Raw genomic sequence first — 21,453 nt, forward strand, 5'->3', positions numbered from 1 at the left:
AACCGCCAGCAAGAAAAGAAAATATACCAAAAAATTTACAATTCGATCGTGGAAAAAATCTATCAATTAGCTCGGATGATAATAACGAGCAAATGAGCCCCATCTTTTCTCAAAATCAAATAAAGGTTCAAAGGTTCGACTTCTAATTTTCTCCAAACTAAGACATAGTACTTGAGAGAACCATTGTGACAAAGTGGGAGCTGATGTATCCTTCCACTTCAACAAAATGGCCCTCCTAGCTATCAACGTAACAAATGTAATAACATGTTGGTCAGACACGGAAGTACCATGAATATTTTGAGGAATTATTCCAAAAAGCACAGTTAATTTATTAGGTTGTAGATTAATTTTAAGTGCTTTAGAAATTGTTGAAACAACCAACTTCCAGAACTGTTCCAATATAGAACAAGACCAAAACATATGTGTCAGTGTAGCTATCTCAGTTTTACATCTATCACAATGGCTATCAACATTAGAAAAGATTTTAGAAAGTCTCTCCTTCGGCAAATGATAATGATGTACAATTTTAAATTGAATCAATGAATGGCTAGCACAAATTGAAGAAGAGTTAACCAACTTCCAAATCCGCATCCAATCCTCTGTCATAAAAGTCAAATTGAGTTCCTTTTCCCAATCCTGTTTAATCTCAGATAAAGGACACTTATCCCATTGTAATAATAGATTATAAATTCTTCCGTTAGAACCCTTGATCGAAGGATTCGTACTCGTAATAGTAACAGGTCAGCCTCCAATATGTAAGGAAAGTTACTTAAATATTTTTGTAAAAAATGTCTAACTTGAAGGTATTGCAGAAAGTGTGAGTATGAAAGAGAATATTTATCAATTAATTGTTAAATACAGTTTTAACCCCTCAAATGAATAGATTGGCTGCTATAGCTGAATTTTCTAACAGGATGAGTGAGGGGAAAGAACCAAAATGCATCATTAGGAGATCCTACATTTAGTATTGATGGACAAAAGAAAAAAGTATCAAATCAAACTAATCCCATTCATCCCATATTTTATCCCTGTGAACTGTTCTCTCACATGCCCATCAATTCCACCCTAATTCACCCGCTACTAATCTAATGTACAGTACCCAACTAACCTCCCAGCCAGTATGTGTTTGAGATGTGGGTGGGAGCACTTGGGAAAGACTCATTTATATCATTTTTGTAACTTATTGTCAGTTATCTCTTGTGCTAATAGGTAGGAAAAGCACCCATCCTGTTAGAAAATTCAGCTACAGCAGCCAATCTATTCATTTGAGGGGTTAAAACTGTATTTAACAATTAGCCAGGTAAAGCCATCCCTGCTGTAAAGTATAGCAGAAGTAGCATCATTCTATGGGGATGCTTTTCAACAGCAAGGACAGGCAATCTGGTCAGGATTGGTGGGATGATGACTGCTGTTAAGTGCAGAAAAATCCTGTGTAAAAACCTGCTAGGCTTTACCAGATAGCTTAAACTGTGGAGGAAGTTCATTTTTCAGCAATGCAGTGACACAAAGTGCACTGCCAGAGCAACCATGGAGAGGCTTCAAATGAAAAAAAATTGATGTCCCTGAGTGCCCCCTTCAGAGTCCTGACCTTAACCCAGTTGAACATCTCTGGTAAGACCTCGATTGTCCATCACCACTCCCCAACTAACGTGGCACAGCTTGAGCAATTTTGCAAGGAGGAATGGACAAATCTTGCTCCATCACATTGTCCATTAAAACTACCGGCTGTTATTGTTGCAAGAGATGGTTCAACTAATTACCGAGCAAAAGGGGATGAATAGTTTAGAACTGCTGCCATACCAGTATTTCAATTTTTAATTTTTCATGCTTTACACTTTTCCCTGTTTTTTTTTGGGCTCTACTGTGAAAAAAGGAGCATGTGATTCGCATTTGGGTCAGGTCTGTGTCGTTTGCATTCAGATTGGACAATCTGCATTCTTCCTTCTATTTTGTTAATAGCACGTGCTTTGGAGACAGCTCATAAAATCTAAATGTTAATGAGAGGATAAAAAGAAGGAAGTACAATTTGGTGTACTAAATTAATGTTATTGTGAAATGCAATATTTTTTTAAAAAGTTTAATTTGTTAATATTAGAAAGTTCATGCAGTAGCAATACAGAGTACATATTTTTATAAAAATAATGTTTGCACAAATTATAGACTGACTTTCTGCCTTCTAGGTGACCAGACTGTGTGATCTTTCTATAGATGGTGATTCTGTGACATCAGTCGGCTGGTCAGAAAGAGTAAGTATCAGTTTTTTGATTTTAAGAATATAACTATGGACAAGTTTTATTTAAAGTGAACTTTCATGTAACTATCTTCTAAATCATTTAATTTGTGAAAACATACATCAAAGGAGGAGGTTTTTCATTTATATGGATTTGAAATGTATTTGTATACAACTGGTAAATTTGTAATATAGAAAATATAAAAAGATGTGTGTAGGCCTTTGCATCTCTTGTGAATTATATATTCATTATGACTTCATTTCAAAATATTTGGTGTCTACGACTAGTAAATTCTTCAACTAAAATACTGAGAATTTATCTCAAAAAAAAAACAAAGTAAATTTAAATTGCACCCAAAAATTTTGGTTATTGTTTTTTATTTTAGGTCATGACAGACAATTGTATAATGCACTGATTTAATATTCAGACAATGAGATAGCAGTAATTGTCTTCCAGGTTCAGGTAAAAGCAGAAGAGGGATTTAGAATGTGGATTATTTAATTTAATCTAGGGAAATTTGGTAGCTGTTGGAACGCACAAAGGATACGTTCAAATTTGGGATGCAGCTGCAGGGAAGAAATTATCTACACTGGAAGGTCACTCAGCTAGAGTGGGTAAGTTGTTGCACTTAATTTTATTGAAATCTTTAATGACTAATCCTATACTTGGTCAGGAGCATTTGTAAACAGCTCTCAAATCTGCTACAGCACTTGGAATGGAACAAATCACAATGAAGGTATGAAACAAGGGAAATAAACTTTAGAGCAACTAATTTCAATTGGTATCTTATTTAAGTTGCCATAGTCCCCTGAAGGTCGTGTCAATGGCTACATAAGACCCAGCTTTAAAATAGAGCCATAGTAATTTTCATAACCTACCATTAGGAATTATTAAGATTGGGTGATATACTGTATAATCAGTGTTTCTCTTTTTTCACTCTGTGTACAATGTGCTTTCCTCATATTTTCACACAGTCCACAACTCAGCATTTTGCACAGTAATTTCTTTGATCTGTGTTTTGTCTAAGTAAATATTTACAAGCCTTGCTCAGATAAACGAGGGAATAGCTTCAGGTGATTGGAAGAAGGTGTAGGGGTGATGTGAGAGGTAGATTTTGTACAGAGTGGTAAGTGCTGGAATGCACTGTCAGGGGTGATGGTAGAGGTAGATGTATTAGAAACATTTAAGGGACTCTTCAATAGGCATATGGATGAGAGAAAAATGGAGGGCTCTGTTGAAGTGAAGAGTTAGATTAATCTTAAACCATGGGCTGAAGGACCTTCAGTGTGCTGTAATGTTCTGTGATGTTTGGGGATGGAAGCTGGGAAAACTACGGTTGCACCATGGGGTACTTCATATTGAGTCAAACAGCCACAGAAATTTTGGTTTAATGTGCTGTAACCATACAGGTGCTGGTACCCTGGGGATGGCCTCTAGATGAATCATCTACAGTTATATATGAACTTGGACCTAATCACCTGAGTATTGGTACCTCTGTGGAATCTCAAATTTTTCAAAAGAGCTCTGCAGACCCTCAGCTCATACAAATTCTCCAAAAATGAAACCAAAACTTAAAGCTGTTTAATAGTCTGCTGATACAAGTTACCATTCACAGATCAATTTGGCAAGACTTCATATACATGCTTAAAAATGAAGGGCAGCAAAACAATTTAAATTCAATAAATATGTAATAAAATCTTAGGGAGTGAAACTAATGAGTTGTTGATCCCATCTAGTTCACTTCAGTGAAATCTGTCCTTGGCTGTGTGTGTGTGAGAGAGAGAGAGAGATATTGGAGCCACAACAATTGATTCCTCACTACGCCAGAATAGGTCTATCAAAAGTAATAAGACCAGATAGATATGCAGCATTGTTTTCATTGGTGTTGTAGATGTCAGAGGCACCCCGGTCATGCAAAAGTCATGATGACAATCTAGGAATGTGCTAAATTAAGAGCTGTCCCACAAACTTGTTAATTAACAACCTGGTTTACTCATACTAACAGATTTGTATCTTCTACCTGATAGCTCAGATTCTTCCATCACCATCCCTGGGTATATCTTGTCCTGCTAGCAGAAGTGGTGGCACAGGGATAAACTATCGACAAGGAGTGGTCCTCAAGTTCTCAAGATTGGCAGTGGACCGTAGTAAGAAAACCGCCAGCTCTTTGTCCTCATTCAGTTGATGTATTGGTACTCTTCCAATTTGAGCATCACTTGGAAAAGCAAGGCTGCACAATCAATTCTGGGAACATCAAGAGAGTATAGCAATTGGTTGTATCATGGCCTGGTATGGAAACACCAATGCCCTTGAATGGAAAATCCTATGAAAGATAGTGAATACAGCCTAGTCCATCATAGGTATTGACCTCCCACCATTGAGCACATCTACCTTGGAGTGCTGAAGCAGGAAAGCAGCATCCATCATCAAGGATTGGCATCATCCAGGTCACATTCTCTTGTGCGAGCCTTCGATCCCATATCACCAGGTTCAGGAATAGTTATTATCCCTCAACCATCAGGCTCTTGAACCAGAGTGGATAACTTCACTCACCCTTCATTAAACTGTTCCCACAGCCTATGGACTCACTTTCAAGTATTCTTATCTCACGTTTTCCATATTTACTGCTTATTTGTTTCTATTTTTTAAATTTTTCTTGTATTTACCATGAATGTCCTCTAGAAAATGAATCTCAGGATGGTATATAACCTATGTACTTTGATAATAAATTTATCTTTGAACTTTTTTATCACCCAATGTGGCGTGATTGTACTGCTGCTGCCGCGTATGATGTACTGATCGAACTCGGGACTTTATTTGGCAATAGATGCAGCAGAGTTATATTCGACCATCAAGAGTCGCATCAGGGTGGCATATGTTCTTCATTCTCATAAATCCAAGACTGAGCCTTCACGCAAACAGCTGCACTTTAGAATCGTATTCATGGCAGACGGGAAGTGCCAGACCTAAAGCATCTCAACACCCACAGTTTGCATCAGAGTTCTGAAGTTGCTGCCACATGAAACAAGTTGGTGACAAACTCTAAGTAAATAACTAATGAATGACAATTTCACAAATATTCCCATTCTCGTTGTTGGCACGGTGCAGAATGATGAAACTGAAATTGCTGGGATCATCAAGAACTGTGGACTGGGTGATTCATCGTGACATCTTCTTGTCATCATCAAGGATGTCGGTCACATATCAAGATACCAAGAAACAGTGGTGTCTACCGTCTATAGCAATGGCTACACCTGCTATGGTGATCAGATTCTAATATCCAAATGTGCTCCAAGACTTACCACAGTTCCAACCCACCTGTTTCTTCAGTTATCATGCTGACACATATCAATAAAACCAGACAATCTGGGTGCTGTTTTATGTTGAGCTATTAAGTGATGCAAGATATGTCACACAAATGTCAAGTATCTCCTACCTGAAGAATTCTAACCCATTTTATATGTTGCTTTGCTGGAAATCTGACAACTCATTTTGCCTTCATCAGATTTCTTGTGAGGATTTTCTTAGGGGGTCACTATTGATCAGAAACCTTATTGCACTTGAGAGGTCAAACTTCACTACACTTAAGCTTCACTATTGATGTTGAATTTTCTGTGAGGAATAAATGACTTCCACATCCAAAGGCTTTCTGACATTTGCAGGGAATCTCCTGAATCTTCAAAGCTGCTTCTGTCATCTACAAGGAGATTCCTTGCTCTTCATTGTCTTCCTACCCTCTGCAAGTGAGGTGGAATGCACTCTACTAATTTAGGCAAGTGTAGCTCCAGCAATATCTAGATCCTTAGTGCTGTCCAAATAAAAGCCCACTGAATTGACAGCCGCATTTCACTATTTTAAAAATTCACTCTGGTCAATGGTGTACTGTGGTGATTTACCAAGGCCCAGCCAAAGCTGGGACCTCTATCACTTCAAGACCAGGAATGACGTGCGTGGGAAAGAATTCCGCGAATTCTCCTCCTAGTGGCATGTTATAATATTGAGGTTGAAATACTGAAATGAAGCTAGGTCCAAATCGAAGAATATCTAAGTAATTGTTATGGGAGCATCACAATGGTTCAAGGGGTGTCTCACCAACATCCTTATTGAAATTATTATAACGGGCAATAATTGGCCTTACCAGGATGCCTGTACCTGTGAATGACTGAGTCAGCGATCAGGGTTCAATTCCTCCCACTGTCTAAAGGAGTTCATGCATTTTCCCCGTGACCATGTGAGTTTCTCCGGATGCTCTGGTTTCCTTCCATATTCCAAACACGTACGAGTTAGAGTTAGTGAGTTGTGGGCATGCGCTGTTGATGCTGGAGGCGTGGTGACTCTTGTGGGCTACCCAGCGCATCCTTGCTGATTTGATTTGACAAATGACTATTTCACTGTACGTTTTGATATTTCAATATACATGTAACAAAGAAAGCTAATCTTCTGTTGTGGGATACTCTCAGCACATATTCACACTGCGTTGGTCATTGATGCAAATACCACATTTCACTATGTTTTAATGCACGTGACAAATAAAATTAATCTTTTAAAAAAAATTCAAAAAGATAACTTCTGGTTTGAAGCTTTAGTCAAGTAATTTATGAAATGGCTTCCTTCAATTGGAAAAATATTTAGCACAAAAATAGGCATGTGAAGAAATTGTAGATTTTTATATATATATATATATATATATAGCACAGAATTAAATGATTTTTACTAGTCTCAACAGAGTTAATTACTTTCCAATACAAGTGACATAACTTTCTGTTTATAACATGGGGTCAGTAGCTACACATTTTCAGCACTACTACAGTACATCTCAAGTGGATTGTGTTGCAGGGGCCCTGGCATGGAATGCAGATCAGTTGTCATCAGGAAGTAGGGACCGTCTGATTCTCCAAAGAGATATTCGCACCCCACCACTGCAGTCTGAGCGGAGGCTTCAGGGTCACCGGCAGGAAGTTTGTGGTTTGAAGTGGTCGACTGATCACCAGCTACTGGCATCTGGAGGAAATGACAACAAGGTAATAAAATTAATGACATAAAATACATGGCCATGGGCTGGTTTTAATTCAGCTAACTTGGGCTGACTGAAATCTTGGTTAGCTCAGCATTCATATATTTGGAAGGTCATAATGGGTTAATGGGTTGCCAACTACTGATCCCTATCCAGTCATTGGAACAGAAGGGGGAACTTTTACTCTGCCCCAACCCCCCAAACACTTTTACCTCTTCTCCTGTCCTATCAGATTCCTTCATCTTTAGTCCTCCACCTTTTCCATCCTTCGCCTCCCAGCTTCTTACTCCATTTCCCCCTCCTCCACCCATCTGGCTTCTCCTCACCTTCTAGCTTTTCCTCCATCCCCTCCCCCCACCCCCCAGCTTTTTAATTCTGGCTTCTTCCACCTTTCTTTCCGATTCTGATAAAGGGTCACAACCTGAAACATTGACTGTATTTTCATTTCTGTAGGTGACCTGCTGAGGTCCTCCAGCATTTTATGTGTTGCATTTGCTCAGAATCCACTTTGCGTGATCCTGTCACTGATAAGTCACCCACTGCATTCAATTCTGCCGCATGCTTGTGGGAATATGCATAGGTGAAGCACGGTGAAAATAGCATTAGATTTTGAATTAAAATTGCCACAAAGAACATTGTCGATTAGATCATACCTGTCAATGTTTTCTGTTTTACATGTAAGGTGTATTTGCTTAAGCCATTTCAGTTAAATCTCCTGCTCCCAACTAAATAACTGGCACTTCGTGTAACTGGTTTTGGGAAATCTGTTTTGGTATGATTTGCTTTCATAATCAAGGGGTGTTTAATAACAGTGAGCTTTATTTTGTGCTGAAAATATAATTTTTTTTTTGATAAATGTTACCTTTTTGTTTAGCTTCTGGTATGGAATAGCTCCACTTCAGGACCAGTGCAGCAATATACAGAGCATCTTGCAGCCGTAAAAGCCATTGCCTGGTCTCCCCATCAACATGGTCTCCTTGCGTCAGGTGGTGGAACTGCAGACCGATGTATTCGATTCTGGAACACCCTCACCTCTCAGCCTTTGCAGTGCATAGATACAGGTTCCCAAGTGTGTAACCTCGCCTGGTCCAAACATGCAAATGAACTAGTAAGTACAGAGTATTTCACTTGGATTCTTACACTTTGATATTGGTAATAGTGAAACTGTTAGACCCGTAGAAAATATCATTATTTTTAGAAAGTCTGATTTGGGTTGCTTCTTCTGCACCCGCATGTAGAACTTCTCAATCTATCTCCTGGTCTGCCAAGGCCTGAAGTAGTGATTAATGCTGATCAATTCATAAAATGTATAAAATTAAACTTCTAATTGGATTTGATGTGCTTCTTAAATTTAACTTTTATTACCTGTTATTGCTTCAACAGATTTTAGGTTTTGACTAATTTAAAAATCTCATGCCTAGGCCAGTAGGGCTTCATGAACAATTAACTATGGGAGGAATGTGTATTTACTGAGAACACAGTTTTATGGGTTTTATTCTATCAAGGAGTAAATGTTTTCAGACTGGTTAGCAAATATGCTGTAGATTTCGCTTGTACTTTTGGAGCTATTGTGTATAAGACCATAAGACATGGGACATTTGGCCCATCAAGTCAGCTCCGTCATTCAATCCTGGCTGATCCTTCCCCTCAGCCCCACTCCCTGGCCTTTTCCCCCCTAACCTTTGATGCCATGGCCAATCAGGCTATCAATCTCTGCCTTAAATACACGCACAGACAAGGTGCACACATGAGGCTGCTTAGCAAGATAAGAGCCCGTGGAATTACAGGGGAGTTACTAGCGTGGGTGGAGCATTGGCTGATCAGCAGAAAACAGAGAGTGGGAATAAAGGGGTTCTATTCTGGCTGGCTGCCGGTTACCAGTGGAGTTCCACAGGGGTCGGTGTTAGGACTGCTGCTTTTTACGATGTATGTCAATAACTTGGACAATGGTATTAATGGATTTGTGGCTAAATATTCCAATGATACAAAGATAGGTGGAGGAGTGGGTAGTGTTGAGGGAACAGAGCCTGGAGAGAGACTTAAATAGTGTAAGGGAATGGGCAAAGAAGTGGAAAATGAAATAAAATGTTGGAAAGTGTATGGTCATGCACTTCGGTGAAAGAAAGAAACGGGCAGACTATTACTTAGATGGGAAGAGAATTCAAAATGCAGGGATGCAAAGAGACTTCGGAGTCCTTGTGCAAGATGCCCTAAAGATTAACCTCCAGGTTGAGTCAGTTGTGAAGGAGGCAAATGCAATGTTGGCATTCATTTCTAGAGGTATAGAATATAAGAGCAGGGATGTGATGTTGAGACTCTGAAGGGCACTCATGAGACTGCACTTGGTGTATTGTGTGCAGTTTTGGGCTCTTTATTTTAGAAGTGATATATTGACATTGGAGAGGGTTCAGAGAAGATTCACAAGAATAATTCCAGGAATGAAAGGGTTACCGTATGAGGATTGTCTGGCAGCTCTTGGGCTGTATTCCCTGGAGTTCAGGAGATTGAGGGGGGATCTCATAGAAACATTCCGAATGTTAAAGTGCCTGAACAGATAAGATATGACAAAGTTATTTCCCATGGTAGGAGAGTCTAGGACAAGAGGGCACGACTTCAGGATTGAAGGACATCCATTTAGAACTGAAATGTGGAGAAATTACTTTAGTCTGAGGGTGGTAAATCTGTGGAATTTGTTGCCACGAGCAGCTGTGGAGGCCAAGTCATTGGGTGTATTTAAGGCAGAGATAGATGGGTTCTTGATTTGCCATGGCTTCAAAGGATATGGGGTGAAGGCAGGGGTGTGGGGATGGCTGGAAGAATTAGATCAGCCCATGATTGAATGGCAGAGCAGATTCAATGGGCTGAATGGCCTACTTCTGCTCCTATATCTTATAACTGTTCACAATACTCAAGGTGAGGCCTCACCTGTGCCTCATAAAGCCTCAGCATCACATCCTTGCTCTTGTATTCTAGATCTCATGAAATGAATGCAAACATGGCATTTGCCTTCCTCACCACTGATTCTACCTGCAAGTTAACCTTCCTGATGTTCTGCACAAAGACTCCCAAGTCCCTTTGCATCTCAGATTTTTGGATTTTCTCCCTGTTTAGAAAACAGTTTGCACATTTATTTCTACTACCAAAGTGCATGACCATGCATTTTCCAACATTGTATTTCACTTGCCACTTTCTTGCCCATTCTCCTAATCTTAAGTCCTTCTGCATCCTACCTGTTTCCTCAACACTACCTGCCCCTCCACCAATCTTCATATCATCTGCAAACTTGGCAACAAAGCCATCTATTCCATCATCTAAATCATTTATATGCAGCATAAAAAGAAGTGGTCCCAACACTGACCCCTGCAGAACGCCACTAGTCACTTGAAGCCCACCAGAGAGGGGTCCTTCTATTCCCACTGGCTGCCTTCTTCCATTCAGCCAATGCTCTAACCATTTAGTAACTTTCCTGTAATACCATGGGCTCTTAACTTGGTAAGCAGTCTCATGTGTGGCACCTTGTCAAAGGCCTTCTGAAAGTCCAAATATACAACATCCACTGCATCCCCTTTGTCCTACTTGTAATCTCCTCAAAGAATTCCAATGGGTTCATCAGGTAGAATTTCCCCTGAAGGAAACCATGCTGACTTCGTACTATCTTGTCCTGTGTCACCAAGTACTCCATCACCTCATGCTTAACAATTGTCTCTAACATCTTCTCAAACACTGAGGTCAGGCTAACTGGTCTATAATTTCCTTTCTGCTGCCTTCCTCCTTTCTTAAAGAGTGGAGTGACATTTGCAATTTTCTAGTCCTCTGGCACCATGCCAGTGTCCAATGATTTTTGAAAGATCATTTCTACTGACACTGCAATCTCTAACACTACTTCTTTCAGAACCCTAGGGTGCAGTTCATCTGGTCCGGGTGACTTGTGTACCTTTAGGTCTTTTAGCTTTGTGATCACTGTCTCCCAAGGGTTCCTTTACCTTAAGCTCCCTAATCGCCTTCAGTTCAGTACATAACATTAAATCCAGTATAGCTGGTCCCCTAGTACGCTCAATGACGAACTGCTCTAAAAAGCCATCTCATAGGTATTCAACAAATTCACTTTCCTAAAATCCATTACCAACCTGATTTTCCCAATCTTCCTGCATGTTAAAATATCTCATGACTATCATAACATTGCCCCTTTGACATGCCTTTTCTATTTCCCATTATAATCTGTGGTCCACATCCCAGTTACTGTTTGGGGGCTTGTATTAAACTGCCGTCAGGATTCTTTTACCCTTGCAGTTTCTTAACCCACAAGGATTCAACATGTTCCGATCCTATGTCACATCGTTAATGATTTGATGCCATTCTTTACCAGCAGAGCCACGCCATCCCCTCTGCCTACTTTCCCATCCCTCGGATACAATGTGTAACCTTGGGCATTCAGCTCTCAACTACAACCATCCTTCAGCCACGATTCAGTGATTGCCACAACATCATACCCGACAATCTGTAAAAGTGCAACAAGATCACACACGTTATTTTTATATACTCTGTGCATTGAGATATAACAGATATAACATTTTGGGTATTATATTTGCTACCCTTTTTGATTCCGCATTCCTAATGCACTGATACTCATCCTATTGGCCAGAATTTTGTCCTGTCATCTACCTCCTCGTCCTGACAGCCTGGTTCTATCTTTGCTTTTTTAACCATCTGTCCTATCCTGAGTCCCTTCACTCTGGTTCCTCCCCCCCGCCCAAATTAGTTCAAAACCTCCCCAACAGCCCTAACAAAGCTGTCCACAAGAATACTGGTCCCCATCGGGCTCAGGTGCAACCCGCCCTTTTGTACAGGTCATACCTCCCACAGAAGAGATCCCAATGATCCAAGAACTTGAAGCGCAGCCCCCTGCACCAGCTTCTCAGCCACGCATTAATCTGCCAGATCATCCTGATTCTACCCTCACTGGCAATCCAGAAATTACTACCCTGAAATACTTGTAATATTGACTGAACAACAATTGAGAATTTACATATTTTATCATTAAGTTTTGCATTTTTTTTTGTAAAGCAATAACTTTTACACCCTTAGGTGAGTACTCATGGTTATTCACAAAATCAAATCCTGGTGTGGAAGTATCCTTCATTGACGCAAGTAGCCAAATTGACTGGGCATTCATACAGAGTGCTGTACTTGGTGAGTTGATTCTTTTTACATAGCTATATAACACTAGAACTGAAATTTGCTTTGGCTTTGTAATGAACTCCATGTATCCAGCCTTGTAAAGCTGCAGAGCTGATTAGACTTTCTGAATAACTGATAATGCTGTTTTACTTAGGCCCATCTGCCCCACGGGGGCAGAGGCCACTGACATTGTCTTGTCTTGGGCCACCCTTTCAAGTTCCCTCCAGGTATAGTCCATCGAAGATCCTTCCTTTCTAGGCGTTTCTATAGCTCTGGGTTTTTACAGGATGAGGTTTCTAATCCCATGCCTAGCTTCCTCCTTTCACAGCTGGGCTTTGGATTGTCCATGGTGGAGTTGATTATGTTTTGCTCAAGTTAAATTATGCCTCGGCAGCCTTTATCTTTTTTAAGCGCCTGAGTGGTGAAGGATCAGATTCTAATTTTGCACATTCTGGGTATTACCTTGAGGATGCCGATCCACACCTGTCGGTTTAGTCCACAACAATCAGTTTAACATTGGGTTTGGATTCTAAAGCATCAATAAAGTAGTCCTACAAATAGCTGCCAACACATCATATGGGTTATGTTATATTTTGTAACAAGATATGCTCACAGAAACTGGCTCCCTTAAGGTTTAAAGATTAGCTTTATTTGTCACCTGTGCATCAAGACAGTGTCAGTGACCAACACAGCCCGTGGATGTGTTAGGGGCTGTCCGCAAGTGTCGCCATGCTTCCAGCACCAACATAGCATTGCCTGCAATTTACTAACCCTAACTCGTATGTCTTTGAAACGTGGGAGGAAACCCACACAATCATGGGAAGAACATTCTCCTTGCAGACAATAGTGAGAATTGAACCCAGGTCACTGCCACTATAAAGCAGTTGTGCATCTGTACTAGGATTGGATTGTTCTGAGAGGAAATGATCTAGCATACTTCTCATGAGATGTTTAAATAACTCAATGTTGGCCCTAACCCCCCCCCCCCCCGGGGTTCAAATCCAGTCAGTCTGCCTCCAGCTGACCTACATTGTAATGCAAAAGTTTGGATGTTATCTGGTGTTTCTCTAACATATCATGCAATTAATTTGAACGGATAGGGGTGACAAGAAGTACTGTAGTTAATGTAATGCTTCACAGTGCCAACACCTGGGTTCAATTCCCGTTGCTGTCTGTGAGGAGTTTGTATGTTCTCCCCCATGACCACATGGGTTTCCTCTGGGTATTCTGGTTTCCTCCCACATTCCAAGGAGGTATGGGTCAATACGTTACTTTGTCACATGGTTGCAAATAAGGGAGTGGACTCTTTGGGCTGGAAGGGCCTGTTACTCTAAATAAAAAAAAATCAAGATTTGTAAATGAAATTGTGAATATTGAATTCCAAAGAGGAGAGTAAAGGTGGATTTAAGTATTCTGTTAGCCCATTCTCCAGCAACATTGGTTATGTGAGACTCCCATCAGTGCTTCCCAGTTAGAAAAGATTTAAGATGGACAAAAGAAAGGTAGTTGATAAAAGTAGATTTTGTATATTTTTTTAAAAAAAACAAAGTGACTGTCCTCTTGTATTTAGAAAATGAATGTACAGAATAGTGGCAGAACTCAGCAAGTCAGGCAGCATCTATGGAGAGGAATAAATGATTGATGTTTCAGGCTGAGACCCTTCATCAGGAGAATCTCTTGTGTTTAAATTGTACATTTTCTCTTTAATCCCTAGGCAATGTCCCCAGATGGAGAAGCCATCGTCACTGGTGCTGGAGATGAAACACTCAGATTCTGGAACGTTTTTAGTAAAACTCGTTCAACTAAGGTATGTGATGTTAGTGGGTAGCTGTGGTGATATTGGGCCAGTTTATGCCAATGATGATGTGGGAGTTCCCTAAATAACCAGTTGTCTGTTGTGTGTGTGTGTCAGTGGGTTCAGGACCTCTGTACCTGCATTATATTGTATCGCAGTGTGGAGCCTGCTGGAGGTTAGATGCCATGCGCCTGATATCCCACTGTGGCTATACTCAACACAGACCTTCCAGATGGAGTCGCCATCCTTTTTAACAACTCCGACTATTCACCAGGTGATGTTTGCTCCCTCTCCACCCACAGCAACCCTATTCCTGTGCCCAAAGAAGTAATCTCTTGATTACATTAATAGTTCCTTATTTATGTCAGTATTGAAGCTAATGAATAGATGCCTCCATACACTCAGTGGTCACTTTATCAAGTATCTAATAAGTTCGTGGTCTTTCATTGTTGAAAATGTCTACATGGTTTTATGCATTGAGTTGCTGCCACGTGATTGGCTGACTTGATATTTGTATTAATGAGCAGGTGTACCTAATTTCCTGTTGGTCAAGATGGTGCCATTGAACCACAGCGACGTATTGTGGGCTGCATATAAAACTTCTAAATATATCTCTTATGAATTATTCTGCCTGCAGTCTACAGTCTGTATTTTCCCTTTAAGCCATGTAGTTTTAAACCGTCTTAATAAACTAGTGATTTCACAATCTTTTGAAGGACTTGGCATACTTAACTGTCAAGGATGAACAGCACCTTTAAGCGGACAGAGTTACATCATCATGGCCTTAAGGGAGGTGGGGGAGGATGGAAACCAAGCGGAAATGCCATGGAATGAAGGTTCAACTATCCACCATCTTGTTAGCAAATATACAATCACTGGAGAACAAGATTGTGGACCTAAGGACAAGATTGCTATATCGGAGGGAAATGAGGAATTGCTGTGTTCTCTATTTCATGGAGACGTGGCTCACTCGGGACTGCTGATTTGGACAAGGCAAAAGGTGGGGGTCTGTGTTTCGTGACAAACTCTTAATGGTGCTTGGACGCAGTGGTCTTGTCACACTGTTCCCCTGATCTAGAACATCCGACGATTAAGTGCTAACTGTTCTACTTACCAAGAGTTTTCCTCCGTGATCCTGATTGCAGCTTACATACTACCAAAAGCCAATGTTAATCAGGCACTCAAGATACTGAATGCTGCCATCACCAAACAAGAAAAAGCTTACCCCAACTACTTTCAAATCATAGTGGGAACTTTCGTCAGGCTTGTTTGAAGAAATCTTTGCCCAATTATTATCAACATAATCTACAGCACCAGGGGTCCCAACATACTTGCCAGCTGCTATACTACTGTTAGGAATGCCTACTGTTCCATACACACAATGCTGGAGGAACTCAACATTTTGTGTGTGTTGCTTGCTTTTCCAGCATCTGCAGTTCAGGAAATCTGATCACTTGGCTATCCTTCTACCCCCCCACACAGGCAGAGGCTAAAGAGCAAGGCTCCAGAGATTAGAACCTCACAGGTGGTCGTGTGGAGGCAGAGGAGCGGCTACAAGATTGTTTCAAGCCAGTGGACTGGGCTGTGTTCAAGGACTGATCAATGGATCTGAATGAAGACACCATGGTTGTCACAGTCTTTATAAAAAATAGTTATAGAGAAGTGTGTCTGCATAAAACAATTCTGTCTTCCCTATCCAGCATAAACCATGAGATCCGCAATCTGCTGAGGGCCAGATCATTGGCCTTCATGCCTGGTGACCAAATAAGATACAAAAGGTCCAGGTAGGATCTCCATAAAGCCATCTCACATATGAAGTGGCAATTCCGGACCAAACTTGAATCACTGAAGGATGTTCTCCACTGTGGTAGGGTTTGAATTCTATTACCTCCTATAAAGTGAAACCAAGTAATATAGGTGACAACAAGGCTTCACTCCCAAAAGATCTCAATGCCTTCTGTGCTCACTTTGACCATCAAGACATGGAGGAATCTTTAGTCCCACAGCCCACGATGACCCTGTAACTTCAGTCCCTGAGGCTGATGTGAGAGCATTCTACAGGAGGGTGAATCCATGGAAAGCATCTGGCCCAGATGGGGTACCAAGCCGAGTACTAAATACCTGCGCTGATCAACTTGCTGAAGTGTTTGCCGATATCCTTAACCTCTCGCATCAGGAGTCTGAGGTACTAACCTGCCTCATTGACCATCATCCAGTAGCACTTATCTACTGTAATAACGTACATCTACTGGGGATAACGTCACTTGCCACAACATTGAAATGTTCCCACAACCTAGACTCACTTTCAAGGATCTCTTGTTCTCGATATTTATTGCTTATTTATTATTATTTCTTTCTTTTTGTATTTGCACAGTTGTCTTTTGTGCACTGGGTGAATGCCCAAGTTGATGCAGTCTTTCAATGATTCTGTTATGATTATTCTATGAATTTATTGAATATACCTGCAAGAAAATGAATCTCAGGGTTGTGCATGGTGACATATACGTACTTTGATAATTTATTTTTGAAATCTTGATGATGTGGTCTGAGAAGTGATGAAGCATATCAGCTCCTGCCTGAGAAGCGACTTGGATCCACTCCAATTTGCCTACCAGCACAACAGGTCCACAGCAGATGCCATTAGTTCTTCACTCAACACTGGAACACCTACCTGGACAGCAAAGATGTATACATCAGGATGCTCTTTATCAACTACAGCATGGCATTCAATACTATCATCCTCTCAAAACTTATCATTAAGCTTCAAGACTTTGGCCTCAATACCTCCTTGTGCAACTGGATCCTTGATTTCTTCACTTGCAGACGCCAGTCAGTTCAGATTGGCAAAAACATCTACACAATCTCCATCAGAACAAATGCACCACAAGGCTTTGTTTAGCCCCCTGCTCTGCACACTTTATACTTATGACTGTGTGGCTAATCACAGCTCCTGTGCTGTATTTAAGTTTGCTGATGACACTACTGTTGCTGACTGAATCAAAGGTGGTGAAGAATCAACATACAGTAGGGAGATTGAAAATCTGGCTGAGTGGTGCTACAACAACAACCTCTCACTCATTGTCAGCAAGACCAAGGAGATGTTTATTGACTTCAGGAGGAGGAAACCAGAGGTCCATGAATCAGTCCTCATCAGAAGTGGAGAGGAACAGCAACTTTAATTTCCTTGGAAGTTTACGAAGATTAGGCATGACATCTAAAACTTTGATAAACTTCTGTAGATGGGCGCCACAGTAGCATAGTGGTTAACATGGCCCTATTACAGGCAAGGGCATCAGAGTTTAATCCTGGCATCTTCTATAAGGAGTTTGTTCTTCCTCCCAGTAGAATGCATGGGTTTTTATCGGGTGCTCTGGTTTTTCCTCACAGTCCAAAGATGTACCAGGTAGGTTAATTGGTCATTGTAAATTGTCCCATGATTGAGTTGGGGTTCTCAAGTGTTGTGCGGCAGCATGGCATGAAGGGCCTGAAGGACCTATTCAGTGTTATATCTCTAAATAAATAGATGTGTAGTGGAGAATATGTTGTCTGGTTGCATCACAGCCTGTTATGGAAATACCAGTTCTCTTGAACTGAAAATCCTACAAAAAGTAGTGAGTATTGTCCTCCTCACCATTGAAACCAGCATCCACCATCAAGGACCTTTGCCACCCAGGCCATGTTCTCTTCTTTCTGCTGCCATTAGGAAGAAGGTCCAGGAGCCTCAGGGCACACCAGGTTCAGAAACAATTATTACCTGTCAACCAACAAGCTCTTGAGCCAGAGGGGATATCTTCACTCACTCCATTGCTGAACTGTTCCCACAACCTATGGACTAACTTTCAAGCACTCTATCTTATGTTCTAGATATTTATTGCTTATTTGCATTTGTGCAGTTTGTTGTCTTTTGCATATTGGTTGTGTATCCTGTTGGGTGCGCTCCTTCATTAATTCTTTTGTTTCTTGGACTTGCTGTGAATGCCTGCTAGAAAATGAAATTCCGGGTTCTACATGGTAGCATGTGTACTTATATAATTTTACTTTGAACTAATTAAGTGACCACTGAGTGTATAGTGTCATATTATTTCTGGTGGTTCAGCTTCACCCAAACTATTTATTGCAGCCACGTCGTAGCTGGGTACTTGTTAACAAGTTTGCAGCTGAACAGGAGGATGGGGACTTGACATTTTGCAAATGGGGGTGGAAGAATTACAAATGGTCTAGTGGGGGATCACAAGCCACATCTAGAATTGGTGAACCAAGCTTATGTACTGTACTGGTTGGAAAATGTTTTGCATGCTAATGGTAATAGGAGAGGATGCTTCCTCCAGTGGGGGAGTCCAGGACAGGGCACAACCTCAGAATAGTGAGGTGTTTATTTAGAACAGAAAGGGGGAACTTCTTCAGCCACAGGGTGGTGAATCTGTGGAATTCATTGCCGCAAATGCTATGGATGCCATTCGGTATTTTTGAAGTGTATGTTGAAGGTTCTTGATTAGTAATTCTCAATTGGCCTAATTCTTTTCCTATGTCTTTAGGTCTTATGCTCATGATTCTCAAAACTAACAGGAGTTAAAAATGTTATAAGACATAGTAGGAGAAGAATTAGGCTATTCAGCCTGTCACATCAATTCGATCATGGCTGATTAATTAATCTGCTCAATCCCATTCTCCTGCCTTCTCTCTGTAACCTTTGACACCCTTACTAATCAAGAAGCTATCAACCTTTAAATACACCCAATGACTTGGGTATATCTCTCTGACACAGTCAAGTGAAGTCAAATTTATTTATATAGCACATTTAAAAACAACCCATGTTGACCAAAGTGCTGTACAGATCAGAGCAGAATAGCTAAAATTACAAATAGAAACACAGACATAACCAATAAGGCAAACAGCTTATAGGCACAAAAAAAAACAACACAAGGGCCTAGGCACAAGCCAAAAATCAGCCACGTCAGGAGGATTCAAATGCTAGTGAATAAAAGTAAGATTTAAGCCTGGATTTCAAAGAGTTAATAGAGGGGGCAGATCTGATAGGGAGGGGAATGCTGTCCAACAGTCTAGGGACTACAATAGCAAAAGCGCAGTCACTCCGGAGCTTAAGTTAGATCGCGGGACAGCCAGGAACCCCAAGTCAGCCGACCTGAAGGACCTGGAAGTAGAATAAGGGGTTAGAAGGTCTGTGATATAAGGGAGAGCCAGCCCAGTTAGGGCTTTATAAACAGGAGAATCTTAAAATCAATTCTGAACCATACTGGCAGCCAGCGGAGGAAGGCCAGGATAGGAGTAATATGGTCCCTCTTCCAGACACCTGTCAGTAGCCTAGCTGCAGCATTTTGGACCAGTTGCAGACAGGACAGGGACAACTGACTAATCCCAGTATACAGGGAGTTGGAGTAGTCCAAGCGGGAGGATATAAGGGCGTGGATGACTTTCTCGAGATCTTTGAAAGAGAGAAACTGCTTAATTTTGGCAATAGTACGAAGCTGGAAAAAACTGGCTTTTACTACTTGTCACGTACCCCGTGATGGGTTAAAGAACCAGCAGAAATGGAAAACACTTTGGAGTCCGGTATTGCTATTAACTAATGGTATTTATTAGTAACTACGCAATACAGTAATATAAAATCAGATATATAAAACAGGTTAGCAATGATTATATATAAGTAAGTGTGGAAATGTATATGAAAACCAAGCTTCTTCAACTCTAGGGGTAAATGGATACAGTCTTACGGTGATGAGTAAAGTTCAGTTCAGTTCGTGGTATTGAGTTGAGTAGTGATGGAGAGAGAGAGGGAGAGATTTGAGTCTTCAGGTGAGCTGACGCTGTCGATCTTCCCGTTGTCCTCCGAGATCCTTTAGAAGTCACCGACTGTGACCAAAACAAAGGGGGCCATTCTGTGGTGGAATTATCAACCCAGGCGAGGTTTGGACACACGAATAACTCCCCACCAGTCACACCCTTTTCACACTGCGAGAGCCACTGATCGATCCTCCAAAACCCACCTTTTCTGTGGGCACAACAAATCCCATTCAGTGTCCAAACCATGTGTCTGTAGGTCTAACAGCTGACCTTCTATTTATCTCACCATGCTGAACACCAGCTGTCCATCAAGTAACTCTTCCCTTTTCTCTCTGTAAGAACTTGGAAGCTACCAGTGTCCTTGCAAAGTATAAACATTCTGTGAGCCGTCTTCGCCTCTCTCTCTCTTTCTTTCTCTCTTTTCAAACGCACAGTTCATAAGCGTAATTCAGGACCCCGTCACACCCCCTTCCTTTAAAAAAAAATTTTGACGCAAGCAAAATTTTATTTTAACTGTAAATTACAAAGTTTGAAACAATACATGTATAATCAGATAACAGCAAAATGCGTACAATTTCTAACTTAACATCTAGATAAACAATCAGCTATAATATTGACAGTACCTTTCACATACTTAATTTTCAGGTCATATTCTTACAATATCAGACTCCAATTCAATAACCTTTTATTCTTATCCTTCATCTTAGTTAGAAACACCAATGGATTGTGATCTGTGTAAACCGCAAGTGGTCTCTGGGCAGGACAAACATAGACTTCAAAATGTTGTAAAGCCAGAATAAATAATAGCAACTCCTTTTCAACAGTGGAATAATTTTTCTGGTGCACATTAAATTTCTTCGAGAAATAAGCTACTGGTGCTCAATGTCATCCACATCCTTCTGCAACAGTACTGCCCCAGCAGCTTTGTCACTAGCGTCTGTCGCTATAGAGAATGGTTTTGCAAAATCAGGTGCTTTGAGCACAGGATGATAACACAGGATGGTTTTCAGGCATTCAAATGCCTCCTGGCAAAGATCACTCCATACAAGTCTTTCACTCTTCCCTAAGAGTTTTGTTAGGGGGAGAGTGATGTCTGCAAAGTTCTTACAAAACTTACGATAATACCCAACCATTCCCAAAAACCTCCTCAAAGCTTTCTTGCTGGTCGGAACAGGAACCTCAGCAATAGCTTGAACCTTGGCTTGGACAGGAGCTAGTTGGCCCTGACCTACTACATAGCCCAGGTATGTAACTGTGGCATGGCCAAACTCACTTTTAGCGAGGTTCACTGTAAGATTAGCCTTGGACAGCCTTTCAAACAGTTTTTCTACTGCTGCAATATGCTCTTCCCACGTGTCATTCCAGACCACTAAATCATCGATATAAGCCCCTGTGTTTTCTAAACCTCTAATCACAGAATTGACATTTGAAAT

The 21,453-nt window shown here is 40.9% G+C and overlaps 1 protein-coding gene across 2 annotated transcripts in view; it reads left to right on the forward strand.

The window, feature by feature from the left end:
• fzr1a (fizzy/cell division cycle 20 related 1a) overlaps window positions 1-21,453 on the forward strand; it is a 57,278-nt gene that overhangs the window by 26,003 nt on the left and 9,822 nt on the right. The window contains exons 8-14 of one of the 2 annotated variants that reach the window (XR_011883306.1): window positions 2,181-2,246; window positions 2,743-2,845; window positions 7,068-7,252; window positions 8,120-8,353; window positions 12,331-12,435; window positions 14,138-14,230; window positions 14,336-14,492. Coding sequence is in view for 1 of the 2 variants with exons in the window: in XM_072244629.1 (XP_072100730.1) it covers window positions 2,181-2,246; window positions 2,743-2,845; window positions 7,068-7,252; window positions 8,120-8,353; window positions 12,331-12,435; window positions 14,138-14,230 (786 nt within the window). In the remaining variant the exon portion in view is untranslated. The remainder of the gene's footprint in view (window positions 1-2,180; window positions 2,247-2,742; window positions 2,846-7,067; window positions 7,253-8,119; window positions 8,354-12,330; window positions 12,436-14,137; window positions 14,231-14,335; window positions 14,493-21,453) is intronic. The other variant, XM_072244629.1, reaches the window with a different exon arrangement.

Source organism: Mobula birostris, chromosome 26 (assembly GCF_030028105.1).
Source record: "Mobula birostris isolate sMobBir1 chromosome 26, sMobBir1.hap1, whole genome shotgun sequence".
NCBI classification, from domain to species: Eukaryota; Metazoa; Chordata; class Chondrichthyes; order Myliobatiformes; family Myliobatidae; genus Mobula; species Mobula birostris.